This window comes from Myotis myotis, unplaced genomic scaffold (assembly GCF_014108235.1).
Source record: "Myotis myotis isolate mMyoMyo1 unplaced genomic scaffold, mMyoMyo1.p scaffold_m19_p_18, whole genome shotgun sequence".
NCBI lineage: Eukaryota > Metazoa > Chordata > Mammalia > Chiroptera > Vespertilionidae > Myotis > Myotis myotis.
Genome location: NW_023416322.1, coordinates 12,610,934 through 12,629,928, shown reverse-complemented (window position 1 = coordinate 12,629,928; position 18,995 = coordinate 12,610,934). Strand labels below are relative to the sequence as shown.

The window sequence follows — 18,995 nt, the reverse complement described above, 5'->3', positions numbered from 1 at the left end:
TGGAGCCTTTTCAGGCTCTCCCGAATTCCCCGAGAAGCAGGGATTTCCCACCGTTTCTGTTTTCCGTGGGGAAGGGGCGGAGCTGGTGCTTTCCGGGGTCCTGGGTGTTTGGGTCTCCTCACCTCCCAGCCTGTTCCAGGTCCGGGCGGTAACACCCTAGCTCCAAGCCCTGATCTTGTGTCCCCTGCTTGGTCTCCTGTCCAGGTGGTCTAGGACACGAGAGGAAACGGACCCCCCCCCCCCCCCCCCGAGCCTTGAGAAACGCCAAACACAGCGCCTGCCACAGATGCCAGCGCCCTGCCTGCCCCCCGAATTCTGGTCTGGAATGCCCCTGAATACTTGCCTGGTGCTTTCAGCAATGCTCCCTCCCCTCCACCCCCAAGGCACCCACGGGCAGGCAGGTACTGCCAGGCTTGCTGCGAGGCCCCTGGGACCGACCCACTTGCCCAGTCCTGTCCTGGGGCTGTGGGGCTGTGGGGCTGCGGTGACGGCAGATGGGCGTGCCAGCTGCCAGATTCCTGAGACCCGCCCTGCAGTGGGCTACGCCCAGCCTGGGAGTCTCCAGAGGTGAGGCCGTTGTTTAAAAATTGGGAGCCAGCAGCGGAGACCCCCACATTCAAGGGGTGCTCGCAGAGAGGCGATCTGGAGGAAGGACAGTGGCAGCAGGCAGCCAGGTATGTTTCCTGCCCTCGCCTGCCCGGTGGGGGCGGGCGGGGAGGAGGGCTCTGCTCTGGGCGGCTGGGCCCTGGCTGCAGGGCCCGTTCTTTCTCTTCCTGCCGCCTCACCTGAATGAGCCACCTGCAAAGGCTCCATTGAATGTCTGCCTCTGTTTGAATTGCCTTTTCTCATCTGATAAGCGGCTCAGTGACTTGGGAGAAAGCAAGTTCGGACCGGGGGCTGAGCACAAAGAGGAGTGGGAAGGGTGGGCTGGCGGGGCCAGGGCTCTTCTGAGCCTTGGCGGGGCCAAGGCTCCCAATGCCTTGTTCTGGGAGTGAGGGGCAGAGACAGCTCCGGAGCCAAACCAGAAGCTGGGTCTTCCTCTTGGGCCATGATTAGCTGCATGACCTCAGGTCACCTGTCTCCTCCCTGGGCCCCTGACGCTTCTGGGAACGGATTGGAAGGAAGGATTCCAAAGCATTAGGATGTATAACTTAAAGATGCCAGGAGAGCCCTAGTTCCCTCTCTGGTCCTGCCTTGCCAACCTCCCTCCCCCAGCAACGGAGCTATGGCTGACAGGAGCAGAGCGAGCATCCAGGCCCAAGCAGAGGCGGGTGCTGCATGAGCTGGGCAGGCCTGCCTGCCCCTCACCCTTCTGGCATCCATCCCCGGCCTCCTTCAGTCCCCGCTCTGTGGCCTCCAACCCCACCCTTCCCGCACAGCCCTGGCCCATTTTTAGAGACATTTAGGATTGCTTCTGGTTTAGATCAAATCCTCTAGGCCTCCCCATCACATTCCAGCTAACTGCCTAGGCTGGAGTTGTGGCCACCACAGCCTTACCCTCGAGGTGACCCTCAGTGGTATTAAGGCCTTGCCCATGGAAGGACTGGGCTCCCTCCAGACTTTCAGCCAATTTGACCCACTCGCCTTTGGACCTGTGGGCTGGGCCGGGCTCTGAGAAAGGCAGTCCTCTTTCTTGGGCAGCGACAAGGCCTCAGACCTCTCTGCAAAGGGCCCAGCCATTTATTGCTCCCCAATAATGACTGTCTGGGGCAGGGGAGGAAGCTGAAGTCTGGGAGGGGATGGCATTCCCCCAGGGCACCCCATGAGTCATATGCCAGCTGGGACAGCAGTCTAGGGCTCTGGCATTTTCCAAGCTTTTGGCTCCAGATGTACCTGTTGCTCAGAGGTGTCCTAGGTCAAGACCCTAGGTAAAGACTTCTGAAAAAACCTGAGCCCAGAAACAGGAAAGGGGCTAGTGTGCCCTAGCGGTTTGCGTGGCTTTACCCAGGCTGCTTTGCTCTGTCTCAGGTGAGGTCCTCTCTGGGGATCACCCCATTGGCTGAAGATGAGGCCAGTCCTTCTCCTGTGTTTCAGTAAGTATCCCTCCCCATCCTCCTGGGATCTGTCCCATAGCAGGGTGGTGATAGCTCTGGGTAGAAGGACAGTTAACCAAAACGTGAGCATTACTTGTCACCCTTTAGTCCTAGGGTTTGGCACACTTGTCTATTGGGGACACCTATCAGGTTTCTCTGCTCCTTCAGGCCTTCAGGAAGATGACTTGCTGCCTCTCTTGAGGTGTCTTCCTATTCCCACCTGGGGGTGGTTTCTGCTCCCTAACTTCCCTGCGCAGTTTCTTTCCCACCCTTTCACTCCCAGGCTGGCTCCAGACCCATCACGGTTCGAGTTCTCGACTTTCCAGTGAACTGGAGCGAGGCACTCACCAAATGTGGGTCAGCTTTGCAGATAAGGGGGCAGCAAAAACACAGGTGTCTCCCAGTGCCCCACAAGTGGCCAGCAGCCCGCCCTCCTCTGGGCTGTTGACAGAGGCCACGCTGCCAGCGAGGAGAGTTGTGGACTGTGACCTGGTGGCCAAGCGTGCGTCTGAAGCTTGACCTGAAAGCGCCATTTCAGGGTCATCCATGGGTGTTGGTTGCCAGTTTCTCCTCCTTTTTTTCTTTTTTAAGTTGGGGTTACAGAACATGAAATCAACTTTTTTACAGAATAGCCCCAGGATTATAATAATTACCTTCACCAGCGAGTGTGAGCAGGAGAGAAGGAGAGGGTCTAGTCCTGTCCATGTCTGCTTCCCTGAGGGACGCGGGGGTGGCCGTCAGGACCCGCTGCTCTCCAGGCTGACCCCAGCACCCCTGTGATTTCAGTCTTGCCCGGCTTCCTGTGCACCCAGCAAGCCTGCTCCCGTGGAGCCTGCTATCCTCCTGTTGGGGACCTGCTCATTGGGAGGACCCAGCATCTCCGAGCTTCATCCACCTGTGGACTGACCAGGCCTGAGACCTACTGCACGCAGTATGGCGAGGTAGGCCTGAGCTCCGTGGCCTCCAGGGCTGGAGGAAGGAGAGGTGGGTGAGGTGGGGAGCCTGCCATTGGTCACTGAATATTTACAGTGCCCTTGGTATAGGCCAGTGGTCGGCAAACTGCGGCTCTGCAAACCGCGGCTCGCGAGCCACATGCGGCTCTTTGGCCTCTTCAGTGTGGCTTTTCCACGAAATACCGACTTCTGCGCATGGGCCACGAAGTTTCAGTCGCACTGTACGTGCGCACCCGCATGTGGTATTTTGTGGAAGAGTCACACTGAAGGGGCCAAAGAGCCGCATATGGCTCGCGAGCTGCGGTTTGCCGACCACGGGTGTAGGCCCAGCCCCATGCACTATGGGGGGTGCAAGAAAGTATAAGGCTGGGCAAGAGGAAAGGTACTCAGAAGCAGCTGAATAGCTCTTCTCTCTCCTCTGCTCCATAAAACTGGAGCGTGGGCAGGACAGTTATTTCTCAGCCCCCGGGGCAGGGGCAGGACAGCCATTTAAGCCTTGGGGACAGGCAATCAGATAAGTAGTGATGCTTTATATGTAAGGTCTGATGTGCCATGTTTGGTGGACAAAGTCAAAGCCTGTGGAGCACAGGCGCTGGGATGTGTGCACTGGCTTGTGGGGGTGAACTGAGTGGCACCACGGCCACTCTATTGCCATCATCTCTTTGGCCAGCGCTGGGGGATGGCTGTGGACAGAGCTAGCAGGAGGATATATGGTTGTAGGCTGGAGTTTACCTTTTGTGCTTTGTAGTTATCATGCATGAAGATCCGACTTTCTTACCTCTCAGCCTCCTTGGTCCAAATGCTTTGTTAACCGAGGCAGAAGGGGAAACATCCAAACTGTTGTTAAAGGACATAGATCAGTGACATAAATGAGGAAGTGATGTGAGGTTAGCCAGGAGGTGCAGGGGCTCAGTGGATATGTGAGAAAATGAGCTGAGCGAATCCAGAAGCGCCAACATTCCAAGCTACGCCGATTAACGTCGCCTGTAAAGTAACGGATTTATTCAAAGAGCCGTTGTGAGTTTTCTTCTAGATTTTTCTTCTGTACTGCCTCTGGAGCTTTTTTGGTAGGAACTTCAAAAAGGTCGGGGCCTTTCTTTACTTTCATGTTCGCTTAGGTTGAAACCACTCAGCGTTTTCTTGTTTCCCAGCTGCTTATCTCGTTGGACCATTTTTTCCACCCTCAAAATACAGGTTTGGGTGAAGGAGTTTTTGAGGGTGTAGTTTGCCTTGAGTCTCTGCAGCCTTTGGGGGGAGGGGGAAAGAGAGAGACAGAGCAAGGGAGTGAGAGAGATTGATTGCCGGGAAGGAGACGTGTGTTATCTGTGGTTTCCAGAATGTTCTTGTCCTCAGGACCATGGCGATGTATCTGATACTGCATCTGGGCCTCACGGCCCTTCTAGTTCCCGGTGTTCTTTTGGCAACTTTAAATCACAGATGGTATTGAGTTGTCCTTTGAATGTGCTGAGCCAAGATGGCTGTGGTTTCTGCATCTCACCCACTTGGAAATGGGAGAACCGTCTGACAGCGTTGGGTAAGATGGCCAGCATCAGGCGAGGCCTCCCTGTGGGCCCAGATTACTCCACAAGCATCCGGGGACCTGGCCGTATTGAGCTTTCTGGGCAATAGAATGACTGTAGCTGTCCCTTCTCACACACTCTCAAAATCCCATGCCACTGAGCCACATCTAGAAATTTCAGAGAGACCTCTGCCTCTCTTCCTTAGGCTGACCCACCTCTGGGAGAGGAAGCAAGGAGAGATCAGAGGCCCCAGTGCTGGGCCGTCCCCTCCGCCTTAGCCCTGTCTGGACAGCCTCCCTCCCTCTGGGCCTGGGGCTTTGGGTTCATCCTGGCTCACCCTCTGAGTCTCGTGGATGCCCCAGGAAGCCAACTGCTTTCCCTGCTTTTAAGTCGCCCCTCGAGAGCGAAGCAGGGTGCTTGCAAAAGAGAAGTCTAGACTTACAACCCTGGGGATAGATAAATCTCAGCTGTTTTGTAGCTATGAATGTCGGGAGGCACTGGCCCTTTTTCTTTTTCTCTAAGGGGAGTAGATCCATGGGCCCTCTTGGAAAGAGTAGCGGACAGGGCACCTGGAGTGCAGGGTGCAACCCCAGGTCTGCCACTCACCTGTGATGTGGTCAGATGCTACCCCTCTCCAAGTCTCAATTTTCTCTTCCGAGAATGAGTGTCAGATGAAATGGTCTTCAGGGTTGCTCCTTGCTCCGGTCCTCTTTGGGAATGAGCTAACTTCTAACCAGCTTCTCTCCTACCCACTCTGTGTCTTGTCTGATTTGGCCTTCCCTCTCCCTTACCTGCCTAATCTCCCAGAGGCCACGGGTTGCCAGTGGTGAACCCACATACTGAAGCCACAGATACCCCCTTCCTATGATGTATCCCAAGTCCTCACCGGGTGCAGAGGTGGCTGGGTGATGAAAATTAGAAATCCCCTGCTGAGTTCCCATTTCAGTTCTTCAGTTTATTTTATTAGCAGATATTATAGCAGCTATAATTTACTAAGCACGTACTATTCGTCCCAGGCACCATACGAAGAGGCTTATATAAATTATCGCAATTAATTTTTCACAAAACTCCATGAGGTGGCTCTTGTTATCCCCATGAGCTCCTGGGAGGGTGTGTGCTGGGACCCCAAACCTCTGATGGAAACACATCGGGGTTGAGTTTTCTGAGCAGCCCCAGCTGGAAAGAGGGTGGCATGATACAGAGATGCATTGCTAATGCCTTTCCTCTCCCCCCACCCCCTGTCCCCTCTCTACCAGCCCCCACTCCCATATACACACCTTCCTTAAGTCAAAGCCTCTGGTTAGTGCCTCTGTCCTATTTCCATCCAGGGGTGACATTGTGAGCCCGGAGCTCAGTACAAGATCACCCAGCACCTGCTGCCTGCCCACTGCCCTGGCACGGATGCAAGTGCCTGGGGATTGGTGACCTTGGACATTTCTGCAATGCTCACTCCCCACCCCCCAGCCGCATGGGGACTCAGTGGAATAGGAGTTGCAGAAGCCGGTGGGACCCCTTCCAGTTCCAAAATTGTCTGTCCCAGCTCCAAATATCAGAGTGTGCCTCTTTTTGTGTGGGCCAGCTTAGCCTGTTGGCATCCTACCTCTGCCCAATTTTATCTCAGTGGCTAAATCCTATTGGCTTCGAAGGCTAGCTTTGGTGGGTTTGGGGTCCATATTGCAACCCTCCCGATGGACATAGAACTTGGCCAACGTTGCCTATGGCACTCCTCCCCACCCACTTCCAGGCTGCCTATCTTGACTACCCATTAGCTGTCTGGGCTGGGCCCAGGCAGTGTTTACCTAAATGGCCTGAGGCTGCAGTACCATCCTGTCCCCTTGTTCTCTTTCTTCCAGCTTCTAGATAACCTCTGGGTAACCTCACTGCACCATTGTCCCCTGAAGCTCAAGCATGAACGCAAAGGTCTGTGACCGTCCCTACTCTTGTTCTCTTCTGTGCTTTCCCAGAGCCTCAGTTCCTCATTTGAAAAAATGGGAGTAAGGACAGTATCCTCTTCAATAAGTTGTTGTGAGGACCGTATAAAAGAATGAGCCACTTGGCCACTGGCGTGGTGTCTGGAAGATGCTAAATGTTCCATCCGGTTTCCCACCCACCTCTGGGACCTGTTTCTACACGTAGAGACCACTCTGTCTGTGAATCACACTCCTGAGCATTTCTTCCCTGATCAGGATACACCGTCACATACCTATTGAAAGGAACCCATCCTTGGGCCATCCGCTCTCTGCCGCCACGGTGACAGCCGCTGATCTGATTTGCAGCGGGTGTTAGAGGATCTCTAGAGGCAGGCATGGTCAGCGAAGTCGCCTGCCTGGTCCTGGCTGTCGCTCTGGTCCTGGCTGTCGCTCTGGTCCTGGCTGTGACACTTAGAATAGAAACGTGACTTTACAAAGGCCGTGGCTCATCTCTAGACCCCACTTCCCCATTTATGAAGTGAAAGAGTTGGGTTAGTCAACCTTTACATTAGTTCAGCTTTAATATCTCCGCCGGCTTCTTGGAGTTGGCTGGGCTGTGTGTGTCTGTGTGTGACCTTGAGGGTCTGCCGTGTTCTTTCTCAGGTGAGCACTGACAAGGCCCGAGCCATGCCCTTTGGTTGTCTCTGGGCTGGTGCACGCTCCTCAGGAACCAGTGGGCTTCACCTGGAAGCTCTCCAGCCCCATTTCTGCTCCTGACAGTGTCTCCTCCAATGTTGTGTCTGCTCCCCCAGATGCTTTATTTACCCCCCACTCCCTCCTTGGTGGGGGAAAACTTAATTACCCAGCTGCCTTAATAACAGTCTTACGCAGTGCATTCCTCAGGTTAATTAGCTGTGTACACCAAACAGCTGTCTTCTTCTTCTTCTTCTTCTTTTTTATTAAATTCTCACCTGAGGATATTTCCCTGTTGATTTTTAGAAAGTGTGGAAGGGAGGAGGAGAGACAGCGAGAGAGAAACATTGAGGTGCCCTTGACTGGAATTGAACATGGGACCCTTCAGTCTGTGGGCTGATACTCTACCCACTGAGCCAAACCAGCCAGGGCCAGCTGTCATTTTTATCACCTGGGAGCAAGCTGAGGGGGGCAGTAGCCAGTTGACTTCCCTTCCTCCCCAACACACACACACACACACACACACACACACACACACACACACACACACGTGAGTACACCCACACCCACATGCACACACCCAACAACCACTGTCTTTCTTTAGTGATTGTTTTCTTGACCTTTGACATGGCTAATGTGTAGACAGGGGATGGTGTTCATGTAGGTCTTGAGGGCCTCACCCTCTCTGCTCTCAGAGGACTTGGAGACTGTCTCTGAGTCAAATATCTGCTCTCCTGTTTCCCGGAAGCTGTCAGCAGGTCTGAAACTCTCAAAGCAAAGCTCTAACCACTGGGGATGAAGCATCATTGAGTTCCTTGTTTTAAATGCATACACCCTTGGGAAAGGCACCATATGAATCTATTATCAACCATTTATAACTCAGCAAGGAGTTGCTTATGAGAAAATTAGCTCTGGATTTTGCAAAAGGTCCCAAGAGAGTAAGACCCAGGATAAGTGACCTTTGAGGGGACAGAAGAAAATGGAAAGGGAACGTTGAGGAAAAGAGTTGCTGTCAGAGGGAAGCAAAACTTGGGTTGGTGGCATGTGAGATTCTTGGGTCCCAGTTGTTATGGGCTGAGGAGTGTGGCTAATGGAGCTAAACGGGGAGATGAGAGGGGAAAGGTGTGATGGGAAGGCCTGGACACAAACCTGGGTGAGCTCACAGCGTTGCTGGCCTGACCTTTCACCCCATTGCTCTAGGGATTCAGGTCACGAGAAGTTTCTGGGCAATTTCTTGCAGACCTACTTTGTGTTTTTGTTATCAGGAACTGTAGGAACTATTGTCACTGGTAGAGTCAGCAGAGGTCCAGGCCAACTCTCTGCAGTCAGGTGTAAGGGGACCCCTTCTTCTGTAGGGGTCTGGGCTGGTCTGCCCTTCCCAGAACAGAGGGAAAAAGCCTCTTGACAAGCAGTTTTAGTCCCTGCGGTTTTCCATGGTTGCCCACCTGCCACTGTGTCCCTTGACTTAGAACAGGACAAGAAGGTTTGGAGGCAGGTAGCCGGGAGCAGAAATCCCTGCTTCCTCTCTTCCTAGCTCTATGGACTTTGACACATTTCTTAACTTCTCTGAGACTTGCTCTCCTAATCTGTGCAGTGAGGATACCTACCATTTAATGTAGCACATCTATCTCAGAGGTTTTGGAAGGATGAAATGAGGTAACACAGAAGAGAGCATGGTGCAGTGCAATTTCTGGATGTGTGATATACATCATTTTTATAATCAGCTTTAGAAAGTGACCTTTCTGAACTTAGTTTGGATGGAGATAAGGGTGGTATAGAATTAAGGCTTTGGTCAAAATGTACCTTAGAGCATTGGGGCACTCCTACCCGCACCCCAGCAGGCCCTGACTTTTGATCTTTGCTGGCAATATCCATTGACATAGAAGTGGTGAGGCTGGTGGATCTCAATGGGGTCTAAATGAGGCCTTGCTGACCAAAGGCCTTTAGGGACCTTTCTTTCCCTGTCCACTTTGCTGGGAAGAGTGTTTCTGCAGTATGGGGTCTGGCCAATGGCTTATATTTCTCTTGCTTCCTTCCCGTTCTTTCAAAAAATTTTAAAAATATATATCTTATTGATTTCAGAGAGGAAAGGAGAGGGAGAGAGAGATAGAAACAGCAATGATGAGAGAGAATCATTGATTGGCTGCCTCCTGCACACCCCCTACTGGGGATTGAGCCCACAACCCGGGCACGTGCCCTTGACCGGAATCGAACCTGGGACCCTCCCAGTCCACAGGCCAATGCTCTATCCACTGAGCCAAACCAGCTAGGGCTCCTTTGCTTTCTTGTTTGGAGTCTCTAACTTCTGAGCTAATAAGCTGGATAGAGTAAGGGAGAATTCTAATAGAATGGTAAAGCAAGGAGGAACTTCATTATCTCATCCCACCCCTGCATTTAACCAATGAGGAAGCTGAAGTGGAGGAAATGTTTTTTTCTTGCAGAGAGCTGGATTTTTAAAAATTTTATTATTTTTTGTGTGTCCTGTTTTTTTTTTTCTTTTGGCCCTGGCTGCCAGCCACGACCCTGACTGTAGCTCCTTATATAGACACAGGTGGCCTCTGGTTGCTCTTGGGAGGGAGCTGGGCCATGTCTAACCAGGGCCTGTTTTTCTACCCCCCCCCCCCCCCCCCCCCCCCGAATTAGCTGTGTTCTGCAAAGACACAGAGCTTTGCTTGCATTGCTGTCCTTTCCCCAGCCCTCTCCACTGTGTTTGGCTCCTGCCGGCTCCTGCTCTCTCCTTTGCCCTCCCTGAGCTCTCTGGGAGGGCTTGTCTTCTGGCCAGACTGAGCTGAGCTTCTAGAAGGCTCCAGGAGAAGGAAAGAGGCTCAACCTTGCCAGATGGAGAGCAACCAGGAGCCAAACTGGCTGGAGGCCTGACAGGCTGGATTGATATTAACTCTGTGTCTCCGAGGCAGCACTGCCAGGAGAATGCAGCCAAGTGACCCCAGAGAGAGCAGCTGCAGCTGTGAGCTTCTATCACTCGGAGAGACAGAGGCACGGACACGTAGCACACACCAGGGGACGAGCCCCACCAGGAGACACACACACACACACACACACACATAGACACACACACACTACATAGAGACATACAAGAATGAAGTAGAAAGGGACACTGAGGCCCAAGGGGGAAGAAGAAATCAGCAGCTTGTCCTCACATGGGCTTCTGCCATGAGCAGTTCTATTTTGGACCGCCATCCCGCTAGCTAATGGGCAGGCAGAGCTACTTAAAATACCTGTCGCAAGTCGGCTGGCTCAGCCTGTCTCTAAGGATTGAGATGAATCCCTCCTTTAGCCGTGTTACTATGATAAGCAGCACATAGTGTTAGGGGTACGAGCCATCTGATCCTTCCATCAGTGCCTGCGCACGTGGAGGGAAGGTGGAGGAGGCATGGGTACCCTAGACTGTGAGGACTGAGGGAGGCGGCTGGGTAACCAGTCCACACTGAACACCTGGGACATTTTTAGTTTGTTTTATTTTACAAGAATGTCTGTTTTCCTGAGTATAAAAGTTAATATATATCCAAAGTATGAAAGGTTTAAATTATTAAAAAATTACAAAGACAGAGGAAAAGTTACCTATAATCCATTTCCCAGAGATATTAGGGTAAACTACATTCAGTTGTCATTTTTGTGGGTCAAAATGGTTGAGTATTAGCGATTTTATAATATTGGTGTATTTCCTTCCAAACATTTTTCTGTTCCTTTTATATATATATATGCTTTTGAGATCATGATGTATATTCAAGTCTATGCCCAACTTTTTTCATAAAACCTTAAATGTAAGCATTTTCCTCATATGTCAACAGTTTTTAGTAGTTACATAATAGTCCATCATTTGGGAACATCAAGGGCATTTCCAGAGTCCTGGGTTGAGCTGCTCTAGTACCCATTCCCGTGGCCCCAGGAAAGAAAGAGCCTGCTTCTGCCACTCTCTTGGCCAGGGAGCAGCTGGGATCGGCTCCCAGCAGAGCGGGAGACAGCTCTGGTGACAGGCCACCGGAAGACAGCAGCTCTTGTCTCTGAGGGACGTGTGCGTGTGCGGAGTGCAGAGGGTGGGGAGTAGGAACATTTGCCCCTGAGAGGCTGGGCAGAGTGGGGAGAAGGGCGTGCTCTCTGCCAGGGACCAAAATAGGGACCTGGAGGAGAGTCAGGTCCCAGCAGGAGGCTGCTCTTGCCCAGAAAGGATCATTTGAGGTGGCACGTCGCTATTTCAGCCACGGACACATCTGCAGTCTCCGTGCTAACTGAGCTGGGTCACCCAGGGAAGCCGGCTTTCTTCCCAAGGTGCTGTCTCTGCCTTAGCCTCCCCCAGGGTCAGCTTCAGGGTCAGAAATGGCCTTTGGGTGAGACAGACATTGTCCCTCTTGACCATGCTTCCCAGGATGGCTGTGCACTGAGAGAGAGAGGAGGGAGGAGGCAAGAGGGAAGGGGCCCTCTCTGGTTCTGATGCTGATACTGCCCATCAGTCAATAGGAAAGTCACGTAACCTCTCTGAGCCTCAGCATTCTCACATGTAAAATGGGAATCATACTACTTACCAGGAGAGGAAGACAGTAAAATACTGCAAGCAAATAAATAGATGGTGAACGCACAGCTGTCCAGTGGAGATATGTACTGTGAAGAACAATGTGGCAGGGCAAGGAATGGACAGGGACAGAGAGGGGCGGGGGGCAGTGGGTGCTGTGTCTTGCAGGCCACATGTGCCAGCCACAATGGGTGCATTCAATGTCCAAATATTATTATTTTAAAAAGCACTTTTGGACACGATGAATCAGGACGGTGACAATTCTCTTGCAGATGGGAGGTGAGAGCTGGAAAGGGGTGGAAGGCAGAGGCTCCGCGAGCCAGGACACCTGGCAGCCCTTCTGCGGTCACCATTCCAAGCTGGCAGCTAAGGAGTTTATAACTAAGTCACAGGCCTGACATACTAATTAACTGGGTGCCTTTGGGACGGAGCTGTGGGGTTAATCGGTTCAGCAGACATGACCTCGGTAGCTCATCACCTTTCCTGGCAGGGCGGAGGGTCAGCAGCTGGAGGGCCTCAGAGGAGGAGGCCCAGGGGGAAGCAGAGGCATGGGGGGTGGAGGCGTGGAGGGACAGTGGTTTCTACCCAAGGAGGACCAGCAGGGCAGGGAGGTTCTTGTCCAAGCCTTGCTTCTACTTCTGGGTAATTTGGAGCCCCCGGCTCAGTGATCTTTGCTCTGGACACAGGTGTGGGCCCATGGTTACTCTGAGAAGACAATTTTATGTGTGTTGAAGGGGCAGCTGGGACAAGGGATGCTCGCTCTGAGGGGTGTGCTCACACACAATAACTAAAAGAACAAGGGCCGTGTTCTTTTTCTTGGCGATCCCTGCCCTCCTGTGGAGCCCATGGCGCTCAGCCCTGTCTCTTGTCTCACTCCAGCGCACAGGCTAGGGAAGGTGTGGTTATGGGACCTCCCCGTGAGGCTGTTTCCTTCTTGGCTGCCCACTTCAGCCCCATCTTCAAAGGCAAGAGCCATTGTCCTCAGCCCTGGGCTGCATGCCTCTCTGGCCTCGGGACTGCCTACCTAGAGGCCTATTTGGTTGGCGCCCCCAGGATTCTCTCCTGGGGTGGGGGAAGGCCAAACCTAGGAAAGAGCCTTGGGTCCTAGACATCAGTGTTGGAAGGCCCTAGGGATCCCCTAAATGTTACCAGAATGTGGGCTCCCTGATGGCAGGGTCTTTGTGTTGTTCATTATTATAACTCCCAAGGCCAGAGCAGGGTCTAACACACAGTACATGCTAACACATAAGTATGTGTTGAATGATTCAATGGCTCGTCCAACCTCCACTCAATTTACAAAGGAGAACACTGAGCTCAGAAAGTGAGTTCCCAGAGCAAGGGCTGGGACCCCAGATTCCCTGGTCCCTCTCCTTGATCCTCAGAAATGCAATTCCCCCCAGGCTGCCAGCATTAAGTGAGATGCAATATAAAACTCTGTGGCCTGCATTTAGCACATAGTAGATGCTACATTAATGTGTCCCCCCCCCCCCCCCGACCCAACCCCTTGGCATACTTTCTCTTGGAGGCAAGGTCATATACCAATTTTCTACCATCTCACACTTCTTCCCCAGCCCTAACTTTAATTTATTATTCATTTAGCTATGTCCTAGGATGGACACAAAGGAATTAAGTTTAAAGATGACCAACATCCTTGTTTTAAGAGGTTAATCCTTTCAAGTGTATCCATGGGGAGGATTTCCATGGATGGAGTGCTCTGGGCTCTCAAGATCCAAGGGGAAACTTCTGTCTGGATCCCACCCCGAGTCTGCTGTCTCCCTGTCCCCACAGTGGCAGATGAAATGCTGCAAGTGCGACTCCAGGCTGCCTCACAATTACAACAGTCACCGAGTGGAGAATGTGGCTTCGTCTTCAGGCCCCGTGCGCTGGTGGCAGTCACAGAAAGGTAAAGGCCGCCGCCTCTAGGGGACCGAGCTTGAGAAGGGTCCCACAGGTGGGGTGGCCAAAGGGTGCCTGGGAACTCCTTGGGTTTTGTGGGCATTTGTTAGGGCTCTGGGACGTGGTGGTTGACAAGCAGACTACTTCCTCCAGGCGTGAGGTCTTGCAGATGTTACAGGTATTTTACCCCATTTGCCCGCAATGGGCTTGTTGGAGGAACTGAGGCTTGGGAACGGGTCTGTGTTGAATAGACAAGTTGAAACCCCTTTAACGTCTCAGGAGCAACAAGTCATGGTGGGCAGGGAGTTTGGCCAAAAGCATACAGGATGCTGAAGAGATAATATAAGTAGAAACGTGCTGGTGCCATTCCTCACCGAGAGGGAAATCGGAGAATCAGGGTCAGCGAGTTTCTCACTGCCTAGAGCTGGGGCGGTCCAGAGCCTTCTTCAGGCTGCGAAGGTGGAGATTCCCCGGCCTGAAGGTCCTCCTTTTTGTCCTTGCAGACGTGAACCCTGTCTCTCTGCAGCTGGACCTGGACAGGAGATTCCAACTCCAAGACATCATGATGGATTTTAAGGTGCGCTTCCCGGGATGGCACGGGGTAGGAGAGGGGATCCTGGGTGATGCGAGCTGACTCACGGGGAGCTGAGCTGATGGCACCACGTGCCAGATAGGCCTCCCTCCCCTGGGTTGTACGACACTTGCCCTGAGCCTATGTCGTGGTGACAGCAGAGGCCCCATTCCAGGGAGAACTCCAGGCTCCCTGTCTCTGCCGTGCAGGGGTTATCAATCCACTTCCTCACCCGCCCCCCACCCCCCCCAGCACATCTAACTGGTTCAGTTCTGCCAAGTACCAAGTCCACTGGGCCTGTCACTTATACAGTTGTGCCCTCTTGATGACTCTGCTCTCACAAGTTTGCTGATGAGGCTGAGTTAACAAACAGCCAGGAGCTGGCCCATCCATCCACAGGAAGATGCGTTCTCGGAGCTGCCCTTCTGGTGAGCTGACTGCTCACCGGCACGGTGGCCTCTCAGAGTCCTCTCGGCTTCTGCTGTGGGACTAGCCTTCTGAGGTACTCCTTTCGGAGGGAACATTTGTATTCCTTTGTGATGGGTCATTTTTTGTTTGTTTGTTTCAGAGAAGGTTTGATTTTATATTTCTACAGAAGTGGTGAAATATTTAAGGATCAAGATTGGTTATTAAGATTAGATGGCCAGGAAGGGGGATACCAATTTCGGGAGTTAAAATGAGCTGAGAATAAAAAGCAATGGAACCAAATTTCTTGTGTGACTGAGGAAATGAAGAGCCTCACCCCAAGAAAAGGCCAAAAGTGTTTTGAGAAATGCCAGTGTCATTGAGTAAATGCCCAGTCTCCAAGGGTACCTTCCTGGGGATGGATATGGTTGTTTTGTTGTTTTATTATCACTCACCCGTTCATATATATGTCCATTCTTGCTACAGACACACAGGACACTGATTATGTTGGGTTTGGTGCCAGCTGTCAGGGATAAAAGATGAATAAAGCTAAGTCATGATCCTCACGTTGGCTTAGTACATGCAGGGAAAGCAGTGAACCAGTGGCGAGAGAGTGTGCTGTGATATTGCTAAGTAGGGGTTCTGGGGAGCATGGGAGGGGACATCTAGCTTGCTGTGTCTTGTAGGGGAGGTGTTAGAGAATGCAACCATGGGAAGATAAACGTTCCTAGACCACTAATAGCCAGGGGAGGGGCAAAGTTCTTTCTAGGCAAAAGGAACAGTAAAGAGCAAAGATCAGGAGACAAGAGGCTAGAACAGGGGTGGGCAAACTTTTTGACTCCAGGGCCACAATGGGTTCTTAAACTGGACCGGAGGGCCAGAACAAAAGCATGGATGGAGTGTTTGTGTGGACTAATATAAATTCAAAGTAAACATCATTACATAAAAGGGTACGGTCTTTTTTTTCAATAGTTTTATTCATTTCAAACGGGCCGGATCCGGCCCGTGGGCTGTAGTTTGCCCACGGCTGGGCTAGAAGGTATATCATTGGGGAGGGGGCAAGGGAGTGGACATGGGGTCCGGAGGGAAACATGTGTGTTGGTGGTGAGAGATGGGGACATGGAAGGCAGAAAACTGGTGAGAGATGAGTTTGCAGATATAAATGGGGAGGCGGAAAGCAGACTAAACACTCACCCATTCATTTAACAAATGTGTTCTAAGCACCTACTATGCGCTGGATGTTGGAAGTTCAACTGTGGATAAGACAGACAAAGGGGTGTGTGGTGTATGGTAGTGGTACTCAATCAATTGGGATATTTGGCAATCTCTGGAGGCATTTCAGGTTGTCATACTGTGGGTATTGACATCTAGTGAGTAGAGGCCCGGGTAGAGGTCAGTAGAGGCCAGGGACGCTGCTAAGCATCCTGCAGTGACCAGGGCAGCAGCCACCAGCACATCTCTAGGAGCCTGTTTCTGTGACTTTGTGACCAAGGTCCTCCCCTTCCTCCAGGCACTCAGGCCTCACCCTGTCTGTCTCCGCAGGGGCCCATGCCCGCCGGGATGCTGATCGAGCGCTCCTCGGACTTCGGGAAGACCTGGCACGTGTACCAGTACCTGGCTGCCGACTGCAGGTCTGCCTTCCCCCGCGTCCGCCAGGGCCAGCCTCAGAGCTGGCAGGACCCTCGGTGCCAGTCTCTGCCCCAGAGGCCTCATGCGCACCAAGACGGGGGCAGGGTAAGTAGACGGGACCCTGGACATGTAGCCTGAAGGGGTCTCTGACATGGCATCGCTCACACATTCACCCAGACTCTTGAGAAGAGATGAGAGCCCCCTCGGGCAGTGGGCCTCAATGTCTTTCCTGAGCTCTCCACCCTCAAAATATTCGTTGCTTGTCCTCTTCGTGCCCAGGAAGGGTATTTCAGAAACATGTTGAGCGCACTGTGACCCGGCCCTGCCCTCTGCCATGGCCCCCTACCCCATGGCTCACCGGCCTGTCCCCATAGTGGAGAGGGCACAACTAACTCTGCTCTAGTGTGAGGATTTTGAGATGGCTGCTTAGAGTCAAGTGAGCAAAGACACACATTTCATCTGATCTCCGCTTTCACCTCAGTAGGGTATAACACGAGAATTAACTTTCCCATTGAATCCATTCATGGAGCCCCATCGTTGCCTTGGAGGGAATCCCGGTCTAAGCCACAGTCCCCTAAACCTAAACCCTGGGCTGGAAATGAGAACCTGCCCCTGGAAACAATCCAGTGCCTCTCCTCCGAATCCTCCCGCCCAAGTCAAATCCCCTCATTCCTTCCATCACTGCTTCCCCCGCCGCCAGCGGGAGGCTGTTTGTCCTTTCTCTGGCCCAGGCTCAGGGGAGCCCTCTGCGCTGCTCTGACCTGCTGATCTGCACGGGGTGCTTGGGTGGCCCCTTCCCTTCGCTGTAACAGCTGCTCCCTGGTTATCACATCCAGATCCTCAATGACCACAGTCTCCAGACCCCAGATCAAAATACAGGGCTTTTTCCTGATTTGTGGAGGGTTGATGTGAAAACTCTCCTTGGGATATGAGATGAAGTCCCATCCAATGAATGACTTTTATTAAAAAGACAAAGCATAGTTAAAATTGGGGTGTAGAGAGGGATAGTCACCACATCCATGCACCCCTGGGCTCCGGATCCTCTTGTTCATTTTGGGCTTTGGAAAATTATCCCCTAAACCCGTGCATGTGCAGTCCATCTCTAACTGTAATTTCTGGTCCCAGGAAATCAGGAGATTCTTGGAATCGCTATATTTTCAATGGAGAGGAGAGACTGTACACACACACACACACACACACACACACACACACACACACACGTGATCATCTCGCTCTCCGAGGGCAGTTGGCAGGCCTCACGTTCATGGTGGTCTTGAGTCCCAGGTTAGAAGGACCTCAGCGTAGCGTGAGGAGGGTGGGACATTGGGTGGAAAGAAGACTTCTGAGCCTGGGGACACATTCTACCTCCTCCTCAGTGCCTCTCTCTTTCCTCTCTTAGGTCCAACTTAACGTTATGGATTTAGCCTCTGGGATTCCAGCAACTCAAAGTCAAAAAATTCAAGGTCAGTGTGGCTGCCCCTCAAGCCCGTGGGACTGTGGGTGGAGAGCAAAACAGGGGTGGGACCCAGGTCACGGAGCATCCCTGCTCTTTCCTGTTTCTGACAACACGACTGGATTGAACGCTGGCCCTGCTTACCCCGTAGGGTTACTGTGGTAGCCCAGAGCTGCAAAAGGCCTGAATGTGTGTGTGTGTGTCTTTTCTGCCTCGGAGGGTTGAGGATGGGGAGGATGACCCTTGGGATAACCTTAAAAAGGCAGGGAAGAGGGTGGGTAAAACCAGAATTTCCCACCTTTTTCCCACCTTGCCCATGGAGACACTCATGACCTCTAACTTCCTTTCCTTATTGTCTTTTCCCATCCTCCTCCCTCCCTGTGTTTGCCCCTCTCAGAGCTGGGAGGGATCACAAACCTGAGAGTCAACTTCACCAGGCTGGCCCCTGTGCCCCAGAGGGGCCACTACCCCCCCAGCGCCTACTACGCGGTGTCCCAGCTGCGCCTGCGAGGGAGCTGCTTCTGCCACGGCCACGCTGACCGCTGCGCTCCCGAGCCCGGAGCCCCCACCGGCCCCTCCACCGCCGTGCAGGTGACAGTCCACGGTGGGAAGGACGAAGGGCAGGGGCAAGACCAGAACAATTAGGGACATCTATGAGCCTCCCGTAAAGCAGGGTGGGCACTCCATTCAAGTTGTGAATATTTCACGTTTTAGCAATGGTGAGAAAAGTGTAAGTGATTATCATTTCAAAGACCAGGATGTCGTAGCCCTGCCTGAGATCTGCAGTTTGGTGTTTTCAGTTACACGCAAGCACGCGTGTGGGCGTGGGGGAGTTTACGGCAGTGCTTCTCAGCCCTAGCCACACACCATCAGTTCCTGGAAATATTGCCGGGCTGTTGTCTTCTAAAGCTTTGAGATGTCCTAATATCCTGTCAGGGCTGAGCAGTCCTGTCCTGGAAACTCCGAAGTCCCATCTAGTGGTGAGCGATGGGCAGGGTGAGAGAGAGAACATCTAACACAGATGCCACGTGTGCCCCAGACCAGCCGAGTCGGATGCATCAGGGATGCGGTTGGAGGGTCCAACGTATCCAGCCACCCAGGGGCTATTGCTGTGAAACCAAACAGAGAGCCACCAGTGGATGACAACCCTGGGCCAGGAAGGAGGGAGCCGTCATTTAGTTGTGCAGGGCTTCCATTCTACTCACATAGACAGCCTGCTATTTGCCCTGTCCACAGGTGGGCACCAGGCAATCATGTGACATGGCCTGAGAGGGAAATACAGGCGAAATGAATATCTGTCAGCGTTATTCTTTCTGCTTTCGGGCCAGCTCTTGCCCCGGCTGCAGAGGAGGACAGAGGGAGGCCAGAGGGAGGCCAGAAGGCCCATTGACTAAGGACCAGAGC

At 52.7% G+C, this 18,995-nt stretch overlaps 1 protein-coding gene across 3 annotated transcripts in view; it reads left to right on the top strand.

Moving 5' to 3' along the window:
* Nucleotides 1–353: 353 nt before the first annotated feature.
* Nucleotides 354–18,995, top strand: part of LAMB3 (laminin subunit beta 3) — a 36,645-nt gene continuing 18,003 nt past the window's right edge. Inside the window, exons 1-8 of one of the 3 annotated variants that reach the window (XM_036342382.1) lie at nucleotides 354–674; nucleotides 1,969–2,033; nucleotides 2,820–2,974; nucleotides 13,426–13,540; nucleotides 14,037–14,110; nucleotides 16,052–16,243; nucleotides 17,538–17,601; nucleotides 17,989–18,182. In XM_036342382.1, coding sequence (XP_036198275.1) covers nucleotides 2,006–2,033; nucleotides 2,820–2,974; nucleotides 13,426–13,540; nucleotides 14,037–14,110; nucleotides 16,052–16,243; nucleotides 17,538–17,601; nucleotides 17,989–18,182 — 822 coding nt within the window. In that variant the 5' untranslated portion in view covers nucleotides 354–674; nucleotides 1,969–2,005. Of the gene's footprint in view, nucleotides 675–1,968; nucleotides 2,034–2,819; nucleotides 2,975–13,425; nucleotides 13,541–14,036; nucleotides 14,111–14,416; nucleotides 14,607–16,051; nucleotides 16,244–17,537; nucleotides 17,602–17,988; nucleotides 18,183–18,995 lie in introns of those variants that run through there. The other 2 variants (XM_036342385.1, XM_036342384.1) reach the window with 2 other exon arrangements.